At 28.0% G+C, this 19,907-nt stretch overlaps 4 protein-coding genes and 2 non-coding genes across 9 annotated transcripts in view; 3 read left to right on the top strand and 3 right to left on the bottom strand.

Moving 5' to 3' along the window:
- Positions 1-463: 463 nt before the first annotated feature.
- On the bottom strand, positions 464-4,483 carry LOC100162002 (microprocessor complex subunit DGCR8). Its single transcript, XM_001947368.5, has 4 exons — positions 4,261-4,483; positions 3,864-4,055; positions 1,863-2,809; positions 464-1,758 (listed from the first exon to the last, which is right to left on the bottom strand). Exons 3-4 carry the CDS (start codon positions 2,792-2,794, stop codon positions 738-740), a joined length of 1,953 nt encoding a protein of 650 aa, XP_001947403.1. The 5' UTR covers positions 2,795-2,809; positions 3,864-4,055; positions 4,261-4,483; the 3' UTR covers positions 464-737.
- Positions 4,484-4,702: 219 nt separating this feature from the next.
- LOC100161301 (U3 small nucleolar ribonucleoprotein protein MPP10) lies at positions 4,703-11,015 on the top strand. The gene is made up of 12 exons (XM_001950471.5): positions 4,703-4,887; positions 4,976-5,223; positions 5,428-5,490; positions 5,850-5,894; positions 6,406-6,534; positions 8,275-8,429; positions 8,582-8,924; positions 9,008-9,192; positions 9,246-9,395; positions 10,239-10,347; positions 10,419-10,636; positions 10,715-11,015. Exons 1-12 carry the CDS (start codon positions 4,823-4,825, stop codon positions 10,856-10,858), a joined length of 1,854 nt encoding a protein of 617 aa, XP_001950506.1. The 5' UTR covers positions 4,703-4,822; the 3' UTR covers positions 10,859-11,015.
- LOC100159255 (ubiquitin carboxyl-terminal hydrolase isozyme L5) lies at positions 10,870-13,482 on the bottom strand. 4 transcript variants are annotated; one of them, XM_008183725.3, is made up of 9 exons: positions 13,347-13,482; positions 13,177-13,275; positions 12,865-13,114; positions 12,713-12,776; positions 12,529-12,634; positions 11,954-12,141; positions 11,691-11,897; positions 11,525-11,624; positions 10,870-11,459 (listed from the first exon to the last, which is right to left on the bottom strand). In XM_008183725.3, the coding sequence occupies exons 3-9, from the start codon at positions 12,935-12,937 to the stop codon at positions 11,229-11,231; spliced, it is 969 nt and encodes a 322-aa protein (XP_008181947.1). In that variant the 5' UTR covers positions 12,938-13,114; positions 13,177-13,275; positions 13,347-13,482; the 3' UTR covers positions 10,870-11,228. The 4 variants fall into 4 exon arrangements, with proteins under 4 accessions (XP_008181947.1, XP_008181946.1, XP_016659036.1 ...); XM_008183724.3 differs by having other exon boundaries at positions 12,865-12,987; positions 13,347-13,481; XM_016803547.2 differs by lacking the exon at positions 13,347-13,482 and having other exon boundaries at positions 12,865-12,987; positions 13,177-13,328.
- A 608-nt stretch (positions 13,483-14,090) lies between these two features.
- TRNAE-CUC lies at positions 14,091-14,162 on the bottom strand. Its single transcript has one exon. It is a non-coding gene; the product is annotated as a tRNA-Glu (tRNA).
- A 1,979-nt stretch (positions 14,163-16,141) lies between these two features.
- On the top strand, positions 16,142-16,248 carry LOC115033991. Its single transcript, XR_003839333.1, has one exon. It is a non-coding gene; the product is annotated as a U6 spliceosomal RNA (small nuclear RNA).
- A 2,052-nt stretch (positions 16,249-18,300) lies between these two features.
- Positions 18,301-19,907, top strand: part of LOC100159957 (pre-mRNA branch site p14-like protein-like) — a 3,262-nt gene continuing 1,655 nt past the window's right edge. The window contains 2 exon segments of the mRNA NM_001246155.2: positions 18,301-18,509; positions 18,610-18,728. Of these exon segments, the coding sequence (NP_001233084.1) occupies positions 18,477-18,509; positions 18,610-18,728 (152 nt within the window). The 5' untranslated portion in view covers positions 18,301-18,476.

Below are 19,907 nucleotides of genomic sequence, written 5' to 3'. Positions count from 1 at the left end.
AAATAAAGAACTTGACTCTTAATAAATATACTTTGAGAAAGTATTTAAAATACTACATTCAAGTTCATTTATCATTTTATTTGTAAATTTTAATAGATCTTTAAATTACACATAAAAAAAGTTTATTTGTGTAAGACTGATATGAACATACCAATTTGATTAGATTTATTTATTTAGGAGTTTTCTTCCAACTATCATTTGTACTTAATTTTTGATGAAAAAACACGTTCTGTGATATTTTAATATAGCATTTAGGGTTTAAGTCAAAAACTCTACCTGACTCATAATCTAGTCTTTGCAAAAAAAAAAAAGATGCAGGTGTTTTTTAGCATATCAAATCACAACTATAAAGTCAATGGACATAATATGTTATAGACTATATTATAGTTGTGTTAATAATAATATTATATGACTTAATTAATTAATATTGTTGATATTGAAATATAAATACTGGTAATTTCAAATACACATAATTTATTTACATACTATTACAAAAATTGTACTCATAAATTAAAATAATAATAGTGTACAACTAATCAACACAAATTAACAAAACAAAAAAAAACACCTTACGAGTTACGGTTTAGGTATATATTATATTAATATTACCATCAGCCATACTTAAATACTTTTAGGAACAAAACATTTGAATTAAATGTTAATACGGTGGTACAAGTGGTTAATACAATGGTTGTTAATCTTAGCATGAAGAAATATAGACTAGACAAAACTATTTATTAGTTAGGACTTGTGGATGATGATGGAATTGCTATGGTATATGGACATGTTGTAGCAAGCATTGTCTGAGGTAATCCTAACATTTCATTAGTTTCTTTTAATTTTCTTTGGTCCCTAATTTTTAACATTTCTTCTTTGAGTTTATTTAGTATAGCAAAATTTGGTTGATTCACAGCAGCTTTACTCTGGAGCTGAGTGATTTCTTGCTCTTCTTGTTTTTTTTCTTTAGCATTCTTAATGCTCCGGTTACCGTAAAGCCGTAACAACGAACCCCAATTATCAATATGTGGATGTAATAGACCAAGTATTACTTGAGAAGCTTTTTGTTTGCCATCCCTTTTATTTTTACAAGCAACGGAAGCTGTGTGTTTACCAACCATCATTGTACATTGGTTTAACATCCTACGACGATTGTTCAATTTATATTCAATACCTATTTCACATTCACCAAAATTTCTTTGCAAACACACTAATAACATAGCATATGGACTAGGTTCTGTGGTTTTAGCACAGAATTCTGTAATTCTGGGGTCGGTGACTTTAATTTGGTCAAATATTACAGGATCACGTTGGTTTTTGATATCTGAATCTATTTTATTTTTCATTTCAGGTATGAGTATATCTAAAGTGGCTTGGGCAGCATTAAGTTTGGCTTGCTTCTTACTATTACCCAAACCAACACCATATTGAACATCATTAAGCACAACAGTAGCAGAATAAGGGGTTTCTGTATTTTCAAGTTCTTTAAACTCATACCAAGGTTGGGTTTTCAATGCTTGTTGTAAATATTCATGTAATATGCTCACATAACTTTTACCATTTGGATTCATTATCCATTCTCGACGACGATTACACCGTTTATCGTGGTCCTCAGTTTGAACTGGAAATGATATCAATTTAGTACTATCTGGAAGCGAAGGTCTTTCTTTGGTATTTATTAGTGTGCCTCTAGAAATTTCCGTTTTTATACTTTGTTCTTTCGGCATTTTACTTGGAGATTTCACTTCTTTAACCTTGAACCTGAAAAAAGGTATAATTGAAATTCATTAAATAAAAATAAAATTATTACTTAAATTGGAACAATATTGTATGTTTAATAATACAAGTAACAAGTATTCATTTACTTAAATAGTGACTGACAATATTCCCGCAACTCCACGTGTGTTAAAGATTCTTTAATAATATTTTCTTGTGCAGTCTCCACTTTGGCATTTGGTATAATCATATCACCAAGTTTACTAACCTGAAAATCAGGTTCATTTTTTATAATTTCTTTATTCTCAAGACCTTTTTGATATTGTAGACAACTAATTGCTGATAATGGGGCTAAATGTGATTTAGGATCACCTGGTCCCAAAAAATAAGGTCTTGATAATGTTACAACTCTACTTTTCTTGTGTAAATAAATAGGCATGCCACTTTTATGAGTTGCTTCAATCCAATTTTCAGGCAAAATATCAAAATGATTTTTACACACTTCCTCTAACACAATTTTTTCATATTCTTTAAAGTCGTCTTGAGTAACAGCTTTCTTTTTATGTTCACTGTGGGTTTTATTTTTGTCTTTATATGCTTTGTCTAGTAAATCATATAATTCATCATTATCTATACCTATGGATTTATGGGTTTTAGTCATTCTTTCTTGATCATTATTATAATCATTGGCGCCTCCACCATCTTTGACAGATTCTCCATCAGTTTTTTCAATACCACTAGTTTTAGAATTTGTTTCATTTATTACATACTTTTCTAATTCAAATTCACCATCTGAAATAGGTACATAATCTTCACTTTCACTATCTTCATATTTATTAACATTATAATCATCATCATCAGATACTCCAGAAGATACTGTCTGATGATTGTTCAAATTTAGATTTTTGTGATCAAAATAATTATCCAATTCAATTTCATCAAAGTTTTGACTACCTTCATCAATTGAAATATGTCTATCAAATGATTGTTCACTTATATCTGATATTTTAGTTTTTTTTCTGGGAAAACGATCTACACTCTCATCAGAATCAGAATCAACTTGACGTTCTGCAGGTAGCATATTTAAAATTTTAATCTGAAACAAAAATTAACAAAATCCATTTAACTATATTTTAAACATTTAATTTTTTTATAATACAATGGTATAATATGGGCCTTATAATACAATGGTATAATATGGGCCTTATAATACAATGGTATAATATGGGCCTCTACACGAACCTGGTCAGTGAGGCCCATTATCTTTTTGAAGAAATAAACAACAATACAATACAATAATATCCTTTAAAATAAGGAGAAATTCTAATTTTGTGGATACCTAAAAATATTACCTATTAGCTAACATATGAAGGCTCAAAACTAGACCATACCCACCCTGACAATGACAAGAGTAGGGGGCAAATGCCCACCCTGCCCCTCCCAAATGTCGCCACTGCTGTCCCACGGCAAGGAAGAAATAGGTACCATGATTGCTTATTATATTTCTCTAAACCTACCTAGTTTAAAATAATATTAGAAATATTTTACAAGCTTTTGTTGTTATCAATGATAATACTCGTGCACTCTGTACAGTATTCTTTAAATTATTTTTGCAAATTAACTAATATTACATGAAAAACCATGTCTTCTTCAGTAATAAAATAATTTTTTTAAATAAATTGTATTTATTAGTGAGGAATATCCAGGGCGCATATGTAATTTTTTTTTAATATCTATATCATTTAATTTTTGTTGAGATTTGAATAAGTAGGAAGGTTCAAGTATAATAGTCTTTTTAATCTTTTAATTGGTTGAAGTATGGCTTTTGGGTTTATTATTCAAAATGATTTTTTCTATAGAAAAAATGAAAAATTATAAAAATAAATATATGAACATAATAAATTATAATTTATAATATACACTAGGACTAGGTATAATATAATTTTATATTATTGAGTATAAATAATCATATTATATTTGTATTGGCCATATTGGTATGAAGTGTGAACTTATGGTAAAGTGATAGTTGAATAATTTAATAAATACTACTACAGTAACTAGTATTTAGTTATTACATACTTAAAAAGTATATTGAAGTAAATTAGTTTCATAACAAAAAATGTCGGCCTTATTAACAGGCTCCAACGTACCTATTGGCGAATAATCAATACATAGTGTCACAGTGAAAATATAGATTTGAAATTGAATCATAGACTGCCGTAGCTGGACGCGGAGTGCGGACCGTTGCAACAATTCAACTTGCAGTCGATGCAATGTTGTACTTCCGCACAGTGCACAGGTGTGAAGTCTTCTTCTTATCGTGTACGGTACTGGGCTATATGCTATTACATTTATAAATACATTAAGTAATCTAAAAATAAGTAGGTTAAAATATGAATATAAAATAAATGTTTAGATATTTTGTTTTAGACAGTGAGTGGCAATTGATATTGCTTTTTCGTTAGCTAAAGCCAAGTCATCGGTCGAGGTGTGAAGTGAAGTAGTGAGTAGTGACTAGTGACTAGTGAGTACCATAGATAAGTATACCTTTGGTGAGTACTGAGTAGAGTAGTGAGACAGTGAATAATTAGTCTTCTGAGACCGTGGTAGGTGGTGAGTACTGAGTAGCAACTAGCAAAGCTGAAGATTTTAAGCAAGGTGTATCAAAACACCTTAGTTTTCAGTTTTTACTTTTTAGATTATAGATTATAGATTTTAATCTAAAAACCTGAACTGACAACGATACCCACTATTATCACAGAACAATAGAACCAAGGTAATTATAATTACGATTGTTTAACAATCGAAATAAAATGGTGACCGAGAGTGGAACCAACCAGATTGGTTTATTATATCAGAAGCCAGATTTGCTTACAAAATAAGAGATATACGAATCACCATAGATAATATCACGAATATAATATCAGATATTTAGTTATCAAAGTTACTGTGTGAATAATAATATTATGAAACTGTGAAAGTGATAACATTTATCAACGTTATAAAAATCACGTGTTTGAGAGACTCAAACAAAATTATGACTTGTCTATGATTTTTGAGTATAGTTTATATTTTAATAACTTCCTGTACGTACAACTATCGTCTCAAAATGACCAATATAGATTTCATTGCAACATTTCAAAAGTTAACAGTAAATCCACTAGACTATCTAGAGTAAGATTGATTAATTAATTATTTAATATTTTTAATTTATGACTTTATTTTATGGGTAAGTGTTAAATAAAAGTATATTTTGTTTCAGTGTGCAAGCCAATGTTGCTGAAGAGACAACTAATTTGTTGAAACAACTGTACGATACTACTAAGAGTGTCGAAACAAAAAATGACAATACCAATGATGACGCTCTGCCTGAACTAATAGTTAAAGATTTTGATGAAGAGCAAATATGGCAAGAACTGGAACTACAAAACTCAGCACGATTAAAACTGTTGGCTACTACTATACAGGGATTCACAAGAAGTGATTTGATTTTCCTAAATGAATCTGATAGTTAGTACATATTTTTTAATCAATATTATGTTTAAGACTAAACATTGCATTTTCTTTACTAAATAAAATATACAAGGTAATCAAGGTGTTGGTAGAACTTTTTTTATACCTGATTTTACTAATGTAAACTATTAAGAAGACAATAATTTTCAAATGTATATGCGTTTAATTATTTCTATACTTAATTTAACATTTTTATTGCAGGTACATATACAAAAAAAAATTTAAAAGATACAAAGTCTATTATAGAAAAAACTAAAATTAAAAGTAAGTAATAAGAATTAACATTGATTAATATTTTTATACATAAATATGAATCCATTATAATTATTATAATCGTGATAGGGGGTCCAAAACTTTTTTATTTTTGAACCCTATTTTCTGAGAATATTGCCTAGAAAAAGGTTTTATATTTCTTACTACTATTCCTTATTTTCATAACTATATTTCTCAAAATTATTGTTATAATCTATAAATTAAATAAAATTCAAATCTAATAGTTAATATTATAATATAATTTGTTTAGGGAACATATTGAATTAAATAATAAAACTGATTTAATTATAATGATTTTTTTAATTTATAATTTCAAAAATTTGCATATATTTAATTTTTTGTTTTTTCAGAATTAAATAAAAATAAAGCTGAATTAAAGTCAGACAAATTTGAAGGTAAGTAATATATTATAATATATACTTCAAGTTTCCTTAGTTCACAATTAAAAATGATAATTTATAATGTATTTACTATTGTTTTTAAAATAAATAACAACAGTAAACAATTGATTACCTGTGGAATAGTGTGGCACGGCAACTACAGATAAAAGGAATTCTGCGTTTAATCCATTAAATACAAATTGAAACAAAAACACTTTTATTTTATAATTTAAAAAAATTATACTATTCAATATTAAATAGTATTTAAAGTAAATTAGATATAAGTCCGTGGTAACGAACATGAGATATTTTTATTTAACAATTCATTTAATAAATATATAACATTTTCATTTATTTTTTCACAAATGCATAATATATCATATTGTTCATAAACCCTATTTTAAGTACTGTACATAGACCACAGATAATCGAAAGTTAACTGTATTATATTTTTAAAGAAATCATGACATCATTAAATAATTTTCCCTTGTTTAAAAATAATGTAATGTACCTATATTTATTTAAGACTCTGAGGATTCAGAGAATGATGATGAAGATAATGAAGATGAAGAAGATGATGTAGATTATGAAGAAAGTGAAGATGAGGATAATATTTCTGACTTAGGAGAGGCAGAACCTTTACATACTAAAAAAAGTAAATATAAAAATAATTATATTACTTATGTTTAATAATATGATCCTAATATTATATGATTTAAATTTATTATATAAGTAGAGCAGGGATTCCCAACTGCTATACCATGTTCATGTAATTTTTGTCTTATTATGTGTAGCTTGTATAGCTTTGTGTGTAAGCATTAAGTAATAAAAGTTTAAATTTAAAATTTTTACATAAATATGCTGATAATTATTTATATTTTGGATTTACGCAATTAAAATGACTAGGTATTGACTATCCTTTACTTGTTTATATTGTCAAAAAATAAATATAGATTTATTTCCAAGGCTGGGCAAGTTAATGATTATTTTTTAACTCAGTTAAGTTAAGTTAATATGCATCAATAACAAAAAGTTAAAAGTTAATTTAACTATAGGTTAACTCAGTTAAGTTAAAAGTTAATACACACTTTTTGTTAACTTTTTATTAAGATAAAAAAAAGTTAATTTGTTTATACAACGCTAACGTACTTAATTTTTTTCCAACCCAAAACTAAATTATAGACTATAGTGTTTATATTTTATACAGAGTTTCCATATTAGTTAAATTTGAAACATTCGAATTATATACATTTTTTACTTTAAACAATTCACGGTAAATATTTTTTGACATGTAAACGAAATATACTGAAGTAGTGAAATATGATAAAATTAAAAACAAAATAAATTAACTTAACTTCTTGAAATGAAAAATTAACTCGTTAATTTCACGTTAATTAAAAAAGAAATTTAGTAAGTTAACAGTTAAGTTAATGAAAAGCCAAAATTAACTAGTTAAGTTAAAAAGTTAATATAAAATTAACTTATTAACTTAACTTTAACTTTTTAATTCGTTAATGCCCAGCCTTGTTTATTTCTATGTGCACATCATGAACACCGTAAAATGTATTAAAAGATATAATGCACCATGAAGTAAAATAGGTTGGAAACCCCTGAGGTAATTGTTTTAACCATTATATTATAATAATTCAATTATTAACTTTTATAAACCAGAAAATGTCTATGAAATAAAATGACCATTCTACAAATCAATATTAAGAGGACGCTACACCCGCATATGCTGTCTCTGTCTTACAAATATAATACATAGCAAAATCCTTTTTGCGTTGGTAAGAACCATTCAGCCAGAAGTCCAAGCAAAGAAATCAAATTTTCACCCTATAAAGAGGAGAACATTTAATGTGCAATCTTGTTTTTAATTTTTCGAAATCTCAAATACGAAAAAAGTTCTTATTGTTTAAACATTCATTATTGTTGAGTTTTTCAAACTTGAATAACTTTTTTTTAGTTCTAATATCCAGGGGGACATAATGCTAACGCAGTCCCTTCTCCAGTTCTCGATACCATGCCTTGGGAAAAAAAAAATGTTCTAATATCCAAAAAAAAATAAAAACAACGTTGCACAGTAAAGGTTTGTCTCTTTATAGTGTGAAAATGAGTTTGCTTAGCTTGGACTTCAGCCTAAGTGGTTCTTGCACGCGCAAAGCAGTTTTTCTTATGTTTTACATTTGTAAGACGGAGACTACACATGGAGGTGTAGCGTCCTCTTTAAGTAATGACTTAAATCTATTTATCATTCATAATATTTTGTGTACTTTAATTTAAACTATAACACAGGTGTTAATGACTTACATAAAAACAACTAATACTAACATTTATTTTAAATTGCTTTATGGAGATAAATCTTTAATTATGTAATTATTCTTATAATTATTAGCATTTAAAAAGTCAATAGTCGACGATGAATTTTTCAAATTGTCAGAAATGGAAAACTTTTTATTATCAGAGGAAAAACTGGAGACTGCTAAAGATAAACCAAAATCCCTAGGTAGCGATGTTGATATGTTTCAAGACTTACAATCTGAAAATGAAGTAATGTATAAATACTGTTTATTTTACATTTTTAAAATTATTTTGTCATACGATAACTGTGATTTTTTTTGATTTTTTTTTGATTTTTTTTATGTATTATAAGCCTTGGAGAATATTTTGGGATTAACATATTATACTTATTAAATTAACAGGAAGAAGATAATTTTGGTCCTATGTATCAAGAATTCTTTGAGAAACAAACAAATGCAACTGGAAAAACAACCAAATCAAAAAAAAGCGTAAGATTTGAAATGGACGATGAACTAAGTGAAAATAATGAAGAAGGCACAAATGAACCTAATGAAGACAACAACGAACATTTGTCAACTCTAGAAATGAGATCAGAACGAATTAACAAACGTATTGCAAAATTGGAAGAAGAAGCTGTATCTGATAATAAACCTTGGGCTTTAAAGGGTGAAGTTGCAGCTAAAGACCGCCCTCAAAATTCTTTATTAGAAGAGGCTGTTGAATTTGATGTCTGTACTCGTCCAGGTAAAATATAATAAATAATAAAATAAAATTGTTTGCTTGCTTTGAAGAATTTAATGTAAACAATGTATCAATTTAATATTTAGCGCCAATTATTACTGAAGAAACTACTGTAAAATTGGAAGACATCATTCTACAAAGAATAAAGGACAAAGCATGGGATGACGTAGAACGGAAAATAAAACAATCAAATGCACCTCAAGAATTAAAAAAACAATTGGTCTTAAACCAAGAGAAGAGCAAAGAAAGCTTATCCCAAATTTATGAAAAAGTAGTTTGTTGTGTTTGTTGTTTGCTTATTAAGCTAAATATATATTATTTTAGGAATTCATTAAACAAAGAGAAGCAGCTGATCCAGAAAATAAAAATAAACCTGAAGAAGATCCAAAAGAGCATAAAGAAATTGATTTAATGATTAAAGAATTATTTAGAAAATTAGATGCACTTACAAACTATCATTACACTCCTAAACAGGTTAAAAAGAATTTTTATTATTCCAATAAATTTTATAACAAAGTGAAACTCGCCGACAAAAATTGATTTTGTTTTTCATGGAATAGAGTTGAAATAATTGTTCGGTTAATTATCTTGCCACACGAAAATTGCTTTTATAATTAATATTGATGCACAGCGATATATTTTCAGTTATCGATATCGGTTCATTGATGGTGATGTCATATCGCAATATTGAAAAACAAATGATATCGCTTGTTATTTTATAAGATTAAAAAATAAAAAGCAAAAAGAATACTCACTAGTTAGAAAAATTGTTCAAATGATGTATATTTATTTGAATATATTGTGGTGTGTTACCATTTTTACCATTTTAATTATACTTTATTAAATTTCAGTTTTAACTCTGAATTGTGTATAATATGTATACAATTAAAGAACACATCATATGCTGTTTAATAACTAAAATAATAAAAATATAATTATTTTTTAGATTTATATTCTGTTTCCATTTAAACTTTTCTTTACAAATTCATTCAATTGTAAAATATATTACATAATATAATATACAATTAGGTTTATGTTTTTAACTCAATAATTTTAAACACTTTCAACTAAAATAGATAAATTTGTGATATTTATAAAATAATTAGGATATTTCAAGACAAAATGTGTAAATAGAAGATAGAAATATCAAATTGCAATGTTATCGATATTGATAAAATGTTAAATAGTTTTGTCATATCGATATCGTAATATTGGTCCGATATCGAAATACGATATTGTTGTGCATCTCTAAAAATTAATAATGTGTCAAATAATACTGAATGTTTATGATTAAGTTACACGTGATTTTTGTATTAGGCCATTCCCGATTTAAAAATTGTCAATAATTTACCAGCTATATCAATGGAAGAAGTAGCTCCAATTGCCACGACTGATGCTTCATTATTAGCACCGGAAGAAATACAAAGTTTGTTTATTTTTTTAATTAGTTTTTGACATTCTTGTGAATATTTATTTTTTTAACCTAAAAAATTTTAGGAAAATTCAAAGCACCTATTCTTGGCAAAGAAGAACGTACTAGTACAGACAAAAAACGTGAACGTCGAAAGAAAAAGCATTTGCAACACAAGAAACGTGTAACAAAAGAATCTAACCTCAAGGAAATGGAAAAAAATGGGTTTAAACCTAAGCATAGTAAAGACAGTGCTCAAAAAGAACTGAAACGGTTAACAAGTAGCGGACATCAAATTAAAGAAGTAAGCACGAAATACTAATACTTAATGTTACTAGTACATAGTATTATCTAGCATTTATATATCAATGGCTTATTTCAGTTAAAATCTATGGATGACAAGAGTATGAAAACATCTAAAGATTTCTTTTCTAGACTTCAGGATCAGGCAAGAAATGAAATTGATGGAAAGAAAAGAATTATGAAACAAAGTAATAGAAATAATACCAAAAAATTTAAAAAGTGATCAACACTATGTTTTTTGTACTATTTTAAAATGTCATGTTCCAATCACTATATAGTTTACTTTTTAAGATTTGTAATATTTTATAAATGATAGGGTTTCATGAAAAATAAATTTATTTGACAAAAAAATAAATATTATATAAATTTAATTATTTTAAAGAAAGTGTTGATGTTTGTATTTTTTGCAACGTAAGTTGACAAATTTATATTAGAACAAACAACGGGTACATAATTATAATTTATTATATATACATAAAAAAAATTACAAGTATATGTATCACTTGGTATTCGGTCTTAATCACAAACAATAAATTTTATAAATGTTTGTTTTTATTAATTGAGGTTTTCATGGGACCATGATGCATCTTTAATTAAACTTTGCCAATTTTCTGTTTTTCTTTTTCTAAGGTTTTTGCTTTAGCTCTTTCGTACAATGGTACCAACTTTCCATCTTTGGCTAATAACTTCAATATTTCCACAATTAATGGTAAATAATTATGTTTACGGCGGGCATTTTCAATTTTGTATCGTTTCATTTTATCTTCCTCATCAGCAATTTTCATACGGATGTTACTTTCTTCAGAAATTTTTGTTGCTTCATCCTAATTAAATTTTAAAAAACATAAATTAATGCTTATTACGTAGATTAATATAATTTTAATCATACCAATTCTTCTGTTTTAAGGCTCAATAGTCGTTGTTCTAAAATTAATTTCCTATCGGATACTACTGCCATTAAGTTGAAATGAACTTCTCCTTCCTTATATCTAAGATATCAATAAAACATAAATAAAAAGTAAAAACTAATTTTCAGAGATCTAAAACATTATTACTTATTTATTCTTTTTTCAATAAATGGTTTTGCAGCTTCAACCCAATCTGTATTGGGTTTTATTAATCCTAAGTCAATTGGACCTTCTTTCAATCCATCTAATTCATAAAGACGACCTTCAATAGGCACAATTGCAACAAAATGATAAGCCTCGTCATCTTTTGATTTTGGTTTAGCAGTATCATCAAATTCAAAAATAGAATTACTCCTAATACAAGATATCAATAAATATTTTATTATATAACAAACCATTTTTTATAATACCTTCCAAAAGAATTATGCACTGAGCGAATTTTTTGAGAATTACTTAAGGCCAAACCTTTCATATTAGCATCAAACTTTTGAGAAAACTCTTTGAATTCGCTTAGGGTAGTGCCAAGTTCAATATCTGGATGACGACAGTTAAATAATACACTTAAAATAGCCTGTGTAGCACAAGCATTATTTATAACCTAATAATAAAAACAATGATATTAATAGTAGATATACAATTAAGTAGGTAAACATTTTACTTAATAATGATCTTAAAAACAAATTAGAAATTATTGGAAATTATGCTATTAAAACATTTAAGTTATTTTAATAATTGATTCTTTTCTTGTGCTATTGACATTAAATAGAAAAAAATTGAATATGTAAAACAAATGTATATAAATTATAAATGAACCCAGTCTTAAGCAAAAGAAAAATAATTGTGGTGTGAGACTTAGGGCCAGTTGCACCGTCTACGGTTAAACTTCGATTAAGCTTAATCAGCTGATAACAGATATTTAACCGGGCAAATTCGGCCGATTAAACTCCGGTTAACTTTAATCAAAGACGGTGCAACTGGCCCTTACCTGTTTAGCAAAAAATAACTTTTCAATTCTCGAATCTCTGACAATCGGTCCATCAGGTTGGTCTTCTCCTATCCACCGGAAAAGGAATATTAAACCGTGAACAGGCCTAAATAACAATAAGAACAATAATATAACATTGTAGGTATGTGGTATCAACTTAAGAATAAAAAAACAAGAGGCTCACTTGATTGCGTCAAACAAGCTGCTGTCCAGTGTCCATAATTCTTCAACCTGAGCTCCGGTCACACCTTAAATAAAATATACTCAAATGAATTAATAGCATGGTAAGATAAGCCATCACAAGACGTTGGGACTACCGCTCTACGGACCACTTACCAAGTTCGCGGATCAGTTCCGTAAACACACCGGGATCGCTTTCGATTAAGCACCAACCCACGGAATCAGACATCTCGGCAATTGGCTGGTATGTGAACGTCTGCACGTGAACGGTTTGAGGTGCTGTTTAATAGAAAAAATTACCTTAATGGCTAAAACTTGGCAATGTATTGCAATCAGCGTTTTTGCGAGTTACAACGGTGTCGTATCGTATGAAGAATACATAAATCAACCGACGCAGTGCGCGCCACTACAACGCAACAATAATTTATAAAATGAACACAAAATAATAATAATACAAACGAAACATACCGTGTAGACTGTAGGATACTAGGATGCAACCGATCCAGATTCAAAATAATACGGAATATTATTTAAAATCTAATGACGAAGAATGTCTCCCGGTCAAATCTAGACAATAATAACAAATAACAATTGTTACTATTATTGTGGTGAGAATTTTACTTTTACAAAATGCTTACCCGTCATCAGCCAGAAGTTAGTAACGAGAACGGGACTACTGTGCCATAGATTAGTATTCTATGTTTGTGCCGCGGACTGGGGTGGCGGGGTGTGCGGAGCATAATAAAGATATTAAAGAGTGGCTAAATAACAATATGGAGGGAAGCTTGTCGAAATGTGGAAGAGAGAAAGACTATTTTTATCATGGCCTCTCATTCTAGTAGAGGTAAAATCATAATAGATATAATATATATACATATATTATGATGTGTGTGAATGTACTATGCCACAGAAATAAGACATCCTAATATAAATTATACTGTTTGTGACATATTCATCAATTTAATAAATTGTGATAAGACCTTCATGATTGCATGTTCATTCCCGTACTCATTCTCATGACAAAATTTTGTCAAATTAATTTTAATTAAATTAATTTTGTCAAAATTTTGTCATGCTCATTCTATAATATCTATGGTGCCGAGTGCCGACTGCCATGTATATATTTTAATATTAATTTTAAATATTAAATATATATTTAAAATAAAATTATTGCGTACAACAAATGTCAAATAATGTTATCAATAATAATATACACACTTAACATTCAATATTTTAAAAGAGGCCCAATTCGATGGAAAACTCAAAACGATAACATAATTCATAGTACATAAATAGTGATCCTGTATATTATGTCAATTTAATATTATATTACGGATAAAAAGTAAAAATAGGATTCTCAAACAATTACATCAAAAATGTATTTCCGGTACCGGGAATCGAACCCGAGCCTCCTGGGTGAGAGCCAGGTATCCTAGCCACTAGACCATACCGGATCGTTGGGGGTATTAGAGATTAGTGTATATTTAAGGAACAATATAATATTACAAGTTACAACCAAATATAATATATACATAAAAATGTAATGCAATATTATAATTAATTAAAATCGTGCTTTTAATATTAATAAAAAATATTAAATTTAATAATATTCATTTTACTACATACTAAAAATTCAAAACAGTTACAATATTAAAACTAGAATGTTTAGCTAAAAAGTTATATTTGAAGAACAAATTCACTTTAGATGCTGCCACAACTTTTCTTATTTTTCAAAAAATTTTAGAAATGATATAATTCAGAACTTTGCGATTTTCCATTTTTATGGATGCTTATAAGTCTTAACTCTGTAGTTTACCACACCTTTAAAACAAATTTAGATTATTTTTTTTAAACATAGTATGTATTTGAAAGAATTAAGAATGATAATGAAATCAGAATTTGCACACAATCAGCGAACCATATTTTGTTATTTTGATTTCAACAGAGTAACTTACTAACTAGGTTATATAAAAAAAGACAAATTTTTAATGGCTTAATCATTATTTATTATCTTATTAAATTTCGTTATGGGCTACTATCGTAGTATCGTTATTATTCATCCGTTTTCAAAAATAATATTATGTTGTACACTTGTACCTAATCTTTTATTCCTATAATTCCTATAAGCCTGCACATGTGCATACAGTGGCATACGCAGGGGCCTTACGGGTTGATTCCCCCCCCCCCATTTCCCGTATTATTATTACTTGAAAAAAAATATATTTATCAAGTTTCAACTGTCAACTATAGAAAGCAAGACGTACATTTCATATTTCTGGAGACGGTCTCCATATAGGTATTCAGCATTTAAAGTAAATAAGTAGTCGCTACCTTCGCGCCTTCGCCAAATACCGGCGCCGGAAATGAATTACCGGTACGGCGGTACCTACTCACTCTGTAAAATTGTTTTTGGATGTAGCCGTGTAGAACATAGGTACTAATGTACAAAATAATATGTATGATAGATAATAAATATTAATTATTATAGATATTATAAGTAGACGGTATGTGTTAATTGCATACTTAGATGACATCCCCTACAGGGCCAGATAATCTTTAGTTATTAATTATTATAGTTAATCAATGTATTAGTAGGTATATAATAATTTTAAAAATGTTGACAAACAGGTTTTTATTTTTTTCTAATTAAAAATATTTAGAAGTTTTTGGAAGTAAGTTGTGATAACAATAGTTTTTTTTGTACAGCACTATAGTTATTATAAAACTTATGATTATGACTATTGACTATTAAGTTAAGTATTAGTTATTACTTATTAGTACCTAAATATAGCTATAACTATTAAGTCTACTATAGAGATTATTTAGACATTGTTATTACTTATTAGTATTACTAGTTAAGTAAGTAGGGATTTGAGAAAGTGGCGTCATTTCAGTTTTTGAGAGGGGGGCCAAAATTTTTGACCGACCCAAAATAAAACTGAAAAAAAAAGCTCGCCAACATTTATATTACATTACAATATTGCATTTTTATCTCAATACAAATACCCTCCTTATACATAATTGTATATTTACTAGTTAGTATCAAAGGTTTATATCATAAGCATACAGTAACCCATTTTTTTGAGAGTTAACAATAACTAAATAATTAATACATATATGCAGAGGTTACTTAAACATATTACCTATTAGCTACTATATAAAGGCCCAAAACTAGCCCATACCCGGCCCGGCGGCGGCCCTCCAAATAACGCCACTGATTTGGGATAAGCGATAAGGAACAGTGAATTCGAATGGGTGGCTATATAACCCATAGACAAGAATGCTAACCAGGCAAACTAGCTCTATCTAGTGGCGATTTACTTTCGGTCAGAAGGTCAATTGTTATATTTCGAATAAATATTATCAATTCTCATATGTGATGTTACAAACATCATTACTTTATATATATACTACGTTTGATACGGTATCGAATGTACTTGCTTCGGCAGTACATATACTAAAATTGGAACGATACAGAGAAGATTAGCATGGCCCCTGCGCAAGGATGACACGCAAAATCGTGAAGCGTTCCACATTTTTTTGGACTTTTTTTAAATTTTTGAATCACATTCACATATAATCGTAATTTTAAAATTGTGAGTGATCTTTAGTTTTTTTTTTGATACATTTTTATGTGACTGTACTCGAATCAGTTTTCGTTACATTAAAAAGATGATTAAAATAAATTGTTTTCTAATTTAAACTAGTAAATGTATAGGTATTCCTCTGGGTATGATGTATTGATGTATACTTAGAAATTTAGAATACATTATTGCATTTCCTATTAATGAGTAATGATGGAAACTAACCACTTTTAGGGAGGGGGACAATGGCAACAATTGCCACGGGTAAAAAAATTGTTCACTTGTGAATTTATTATAAAAAATTATAATTATAATAATTTTTAACTTGTATGAAATAATTTTAATAATATTGTAATATAATATAATAAATATATAGGGATAGTATATTAAGGTGTTGGAAATTTATTCAACTAATGTAGGTATCACCTATCGGCTATCATCAAAATATGCACTTGGATGATATTCTAAAATAGGTATCTAAATTTACCAACAGTTTAACTATTATAAGATTCAAAACAATAGTCAATAATACAATTGTTTATAAACAATCATACCAATATATGTACAGTGGCGTTCAGTTTTTGAGAGGGAGGGGGGAAATTTTTGACCGGCCCAAAATAAAACCGAAAAAAAACCGCTCGCTAACAATTACATTACATCACATTACAATTCCATATTCTTCTCGATACAAATAGCTTTTTTACATAATTGTATACTTACTATACTTATAGTTAGTAGCAAAGGTTACTATCATAAGCATAAGTAACCAATTTTTTTGAGAAATAACAATAACTAAATAATTAATACGTAATATGTAGAGGGATACTTAAATATATTACCTATTAGCTACTATATGAAGGCCCAAAACTAGCCCATACCCGGCCCGACAGCGGCCCACTAGTGACAACAGGGGGGGAGCAAATTCCCACCTTGCCCCCCCTCAAATGACGCCACTGCCTATGTACATACCTATGAAAAAATATATTTATTTTCATAGTTTATAATACGAATAGTTTTATTAGGTACATTTATTTTTATTTTTATCATACCCAATAATATATTAATATAATGATGGAAGTTTATGTATCTTAGATAATGGTTGATAATTGGTGACTTGAGATTTATCTCCTTTTTTTTAAAAATAGGCGAGATGAAAGAAAACTTCTATGTGCAAATATACCTGTTTGCGTTGACTTATTAAATAAATTAGTTGAAATTGGTGACAAAATGAATGCCGTTTCTTATAAATAAATTTGGGGGAAATATTATCAGGACCCGTAAAGTAATTAGATTGAATGGACTCTAATTCATTAAACTTAAACACCTCCGTAAGAGAAATAATATGTATTAAATTAATAGGAAGTAAAGAATTTTCAAAAATATTATAATTATTATCACATTTGTAGTATGTTAATTTATTTAATTTATAAACATTTTAGAAGTGTTGCTTAAATAGATTAACAAATATCTGTAATACAATATTATTTTCAACATTATTATAAGACATGGGAGCAGGTAACTGCTAAGTAGATTTCTGCAAATAATAGAAATTCCAAAATAATTTAGTGTGGATTTTGACAGTTTGACTAAAAATTGATTTTTATTAATAAATAAATTATAATCACGATATCTATTAGTTTTACATTTGTTACGAAAATTTGAAAAATTTAAATAAGTTGTGGGTGTTTTTTAAGGTTTTAAAAATATGGCGTCCATTATGTTTTTCTTTAATTAACATTTTTCGTTCTTTACTAATTACTAACTAAGCTAATATCTCAAATAGTCGAAAAACATCGTTTCTTTTTTAGTTTTTACTCCGCTGTTTTTTTTACACGTAGCTATTTATTTTTTTGTAACTAATGTTGATTCTTTACGGAAGGTTTAGCGAGTTCGTTTGCTTTTGTTGGTTACACTGTTAATGACAAAATTGTATCATATCTTTTTCAGTATTCACTATTCAGATTTCTGATAAAGATTCCGGTAGCTTGTTTATCTTTATTCTTTATGTTTGTATTATGTATTATGAAAATATGAAATTCGAATTCTGACAGTCCGAATTTTTCTATGAACTGAAAATTGAAGATATAAACTATTTTTTTTACTGCTTCTTCAAATTATTAAATATAAATTATTAAACAATATTTTTAATCTTTGGTTGTGTGTATTCTAAATTAAAAAATAACGATGGCTCTTGCTAGTATGCAAAGGAAAACCAACGTGAGTAAAATTAATTGCACGGTTTTAAGCTTCAAAATATTGTATGTTTACTATTATTAAGAAGTTTTATTTAATAATTTATTTAAATTATTTGTTCCAGGTACGATTGCCTCCAGAAATTAATAGGGTTCTTTACATTAGAAACTTACCTTACAAAATAACAGCTGAGGAAATGTATGATATTTTTGGAAAATATGGCGCCATTCGTCAAATTAGAGTGTATGTTTTCTACAACTATCGTTTTATTATTAATTGTTGGTGAAATGAAAACTTGAGACTTGTTTAAACTTATCAGGAGTGATATATCATCTTTAAAACTGAAACCTTTAATAACTCAATATTTGTTTTGGTCCCAAATGATTTAATGTTTTATATTACTAAGCAGTCTTCTGTTAACTATATTTTATTTACAATAATGTTCGGCTTCCGACCATTCTATTCTTTCTTTCCTAAGAGGACACTATCCATGCGTTTGTTGTCTCCGTCTTACAAATTCTTTAGGATCCATATATTGTATCTGACTTATACTAACTCAAATGTGTAAAGCATAAATTCCTTTATTTTGTTTTAAAATTGAACATCAATCACAAGATTATTCTCCCATCCCACATCATCTAAAACTCAGCAGTTTATTAGATCGAAGAATGTTAGCCAACTTTTTCAGCAAACTTTTTAGTGGATCCAATGATGCACCTGAATTTCTTCCGTATGTAAATTTTATGCTTCCTGGTAGTTCATCCAGATTATTTTCTCCCTTATAATATTATGTCCTTCTACATCATAATAACTATGGCTGTAACCACCCTTCCACCAAATGATGAATCTAACAAACCACTCTAGCCTATAATACTTTTTATGTGTATAATCTTAAATGTATAGGTTATGTATAATTTCTTCTTTTCAAGCTACTGTACCTTAGGTGGGCGTCCGTAATGTATGTAAAATTAAAATTAATTACTACCACTTTTATTATGGCCTGAAGATGACCTAGGTTAAATACTGTAATGTAGATCAAATTCAACTCTATAATTTGTTGTCACTTATTGTTTGAAAATTGCTTTGCAAAAATATTATATTTTTATGCATATGTCTAAAATTATTTTTTTTGAATTAAAAAAAAACTAACCTATTTAATTATATTACCTATATGAATTGTTTTTACCTTCTATTTGGATAAATTGTTTGTTGAATATGTTATAATTATTACTCTAAATATTTTTTTTTTCCCCGATTAAGTAAAAGTATTAGAATTAAAACATGTATACAATTAAGCATTTAGAATAATTTTTTAATTTTAAAGTTTGTGTCTTTTAAATAGTTTAGAAACCCCCCAAAGATAATATGATTAATCTTAAGAGGACGTGATACCCACATGTGCTGTCTCCGTCTTACAAGTGT

The sequence above is a fragment of the Acyrthosiphon pisum genome, chromosome A1 (genome assembly GCF_005508785.2).
Source record: "Acyrthosiphon pisum isolate AL4f chromosome A1, pea_aphid_22Mar2018_4r6ur, whole genome shotgun sequence".
Lineage (NCBI taxonomy): Eukaryota > Metazoa > Arthropoda > Insecta > Hemiptera > Aphididae > Acyrthosiphon > Acyrthosiphon pisum.
The sequence above is the reverse complement of the archived record's forward strand: the minus strand, read 5'-3'. Positions and strand labels throughout refer to the sequence as shown.

Coding starts and splice junctions, on each gene's coding strand:
- LOC100162002 (XM_001947368.5), bottom strand. CDS start 2,794: ATGCTACCTGCAGAACGTCAAGTTGATTCTGATTCTGATGAGAGTGTA. Junction 1,759..1,862: donor TATTGTCAGTCACTATTTAA/GTAAATGAATAC, acceptor ACCTTTTTTCAG/GTTCAAGGTTAAAGAAGTGA.
- LOC100161301 (XM_001950471.5), top strand. CDS start 4,823: ATGACCAATATAGATTTCATTGCAACATTTCAAAAGTTAACAGTAAAT. Junction 8,925..9,007: donor TGATGTCTGTACTCGTCCAG/GTAAAATATAAT, acceptor TTTAATATTTAG/CGCCAATTATTACTGAAGAA. Junction 9,396..10,238: donor ATCATTACACTCCTAAACAG/GTTAAAAAGAAT, acceptor TTTTTGTATTAG/GCCATTCCCGATTTAAAAAT.
- LOC100159255 (XM_008183725.3), bottom strand. CDS start 12,937: ATGTCTGATTCCGTGGGTTGGTGCTTAATCGAAAGCGATCCCGGTGTG. Junction 12,777..12,864: donor GGAACTGATCCGCGAACTTG/GTAAGTGGTCCG, acceptor ATTTTATTTAAG/GTGTGACCGGAGCTCAGGTT. Junction 11,460..11,524: donor GCCTTAAAACAGAAGAATTG/GTATGATTAAAA, acceptor AAATTTAATTAG/GATGAAGCAACAAAAATTTC.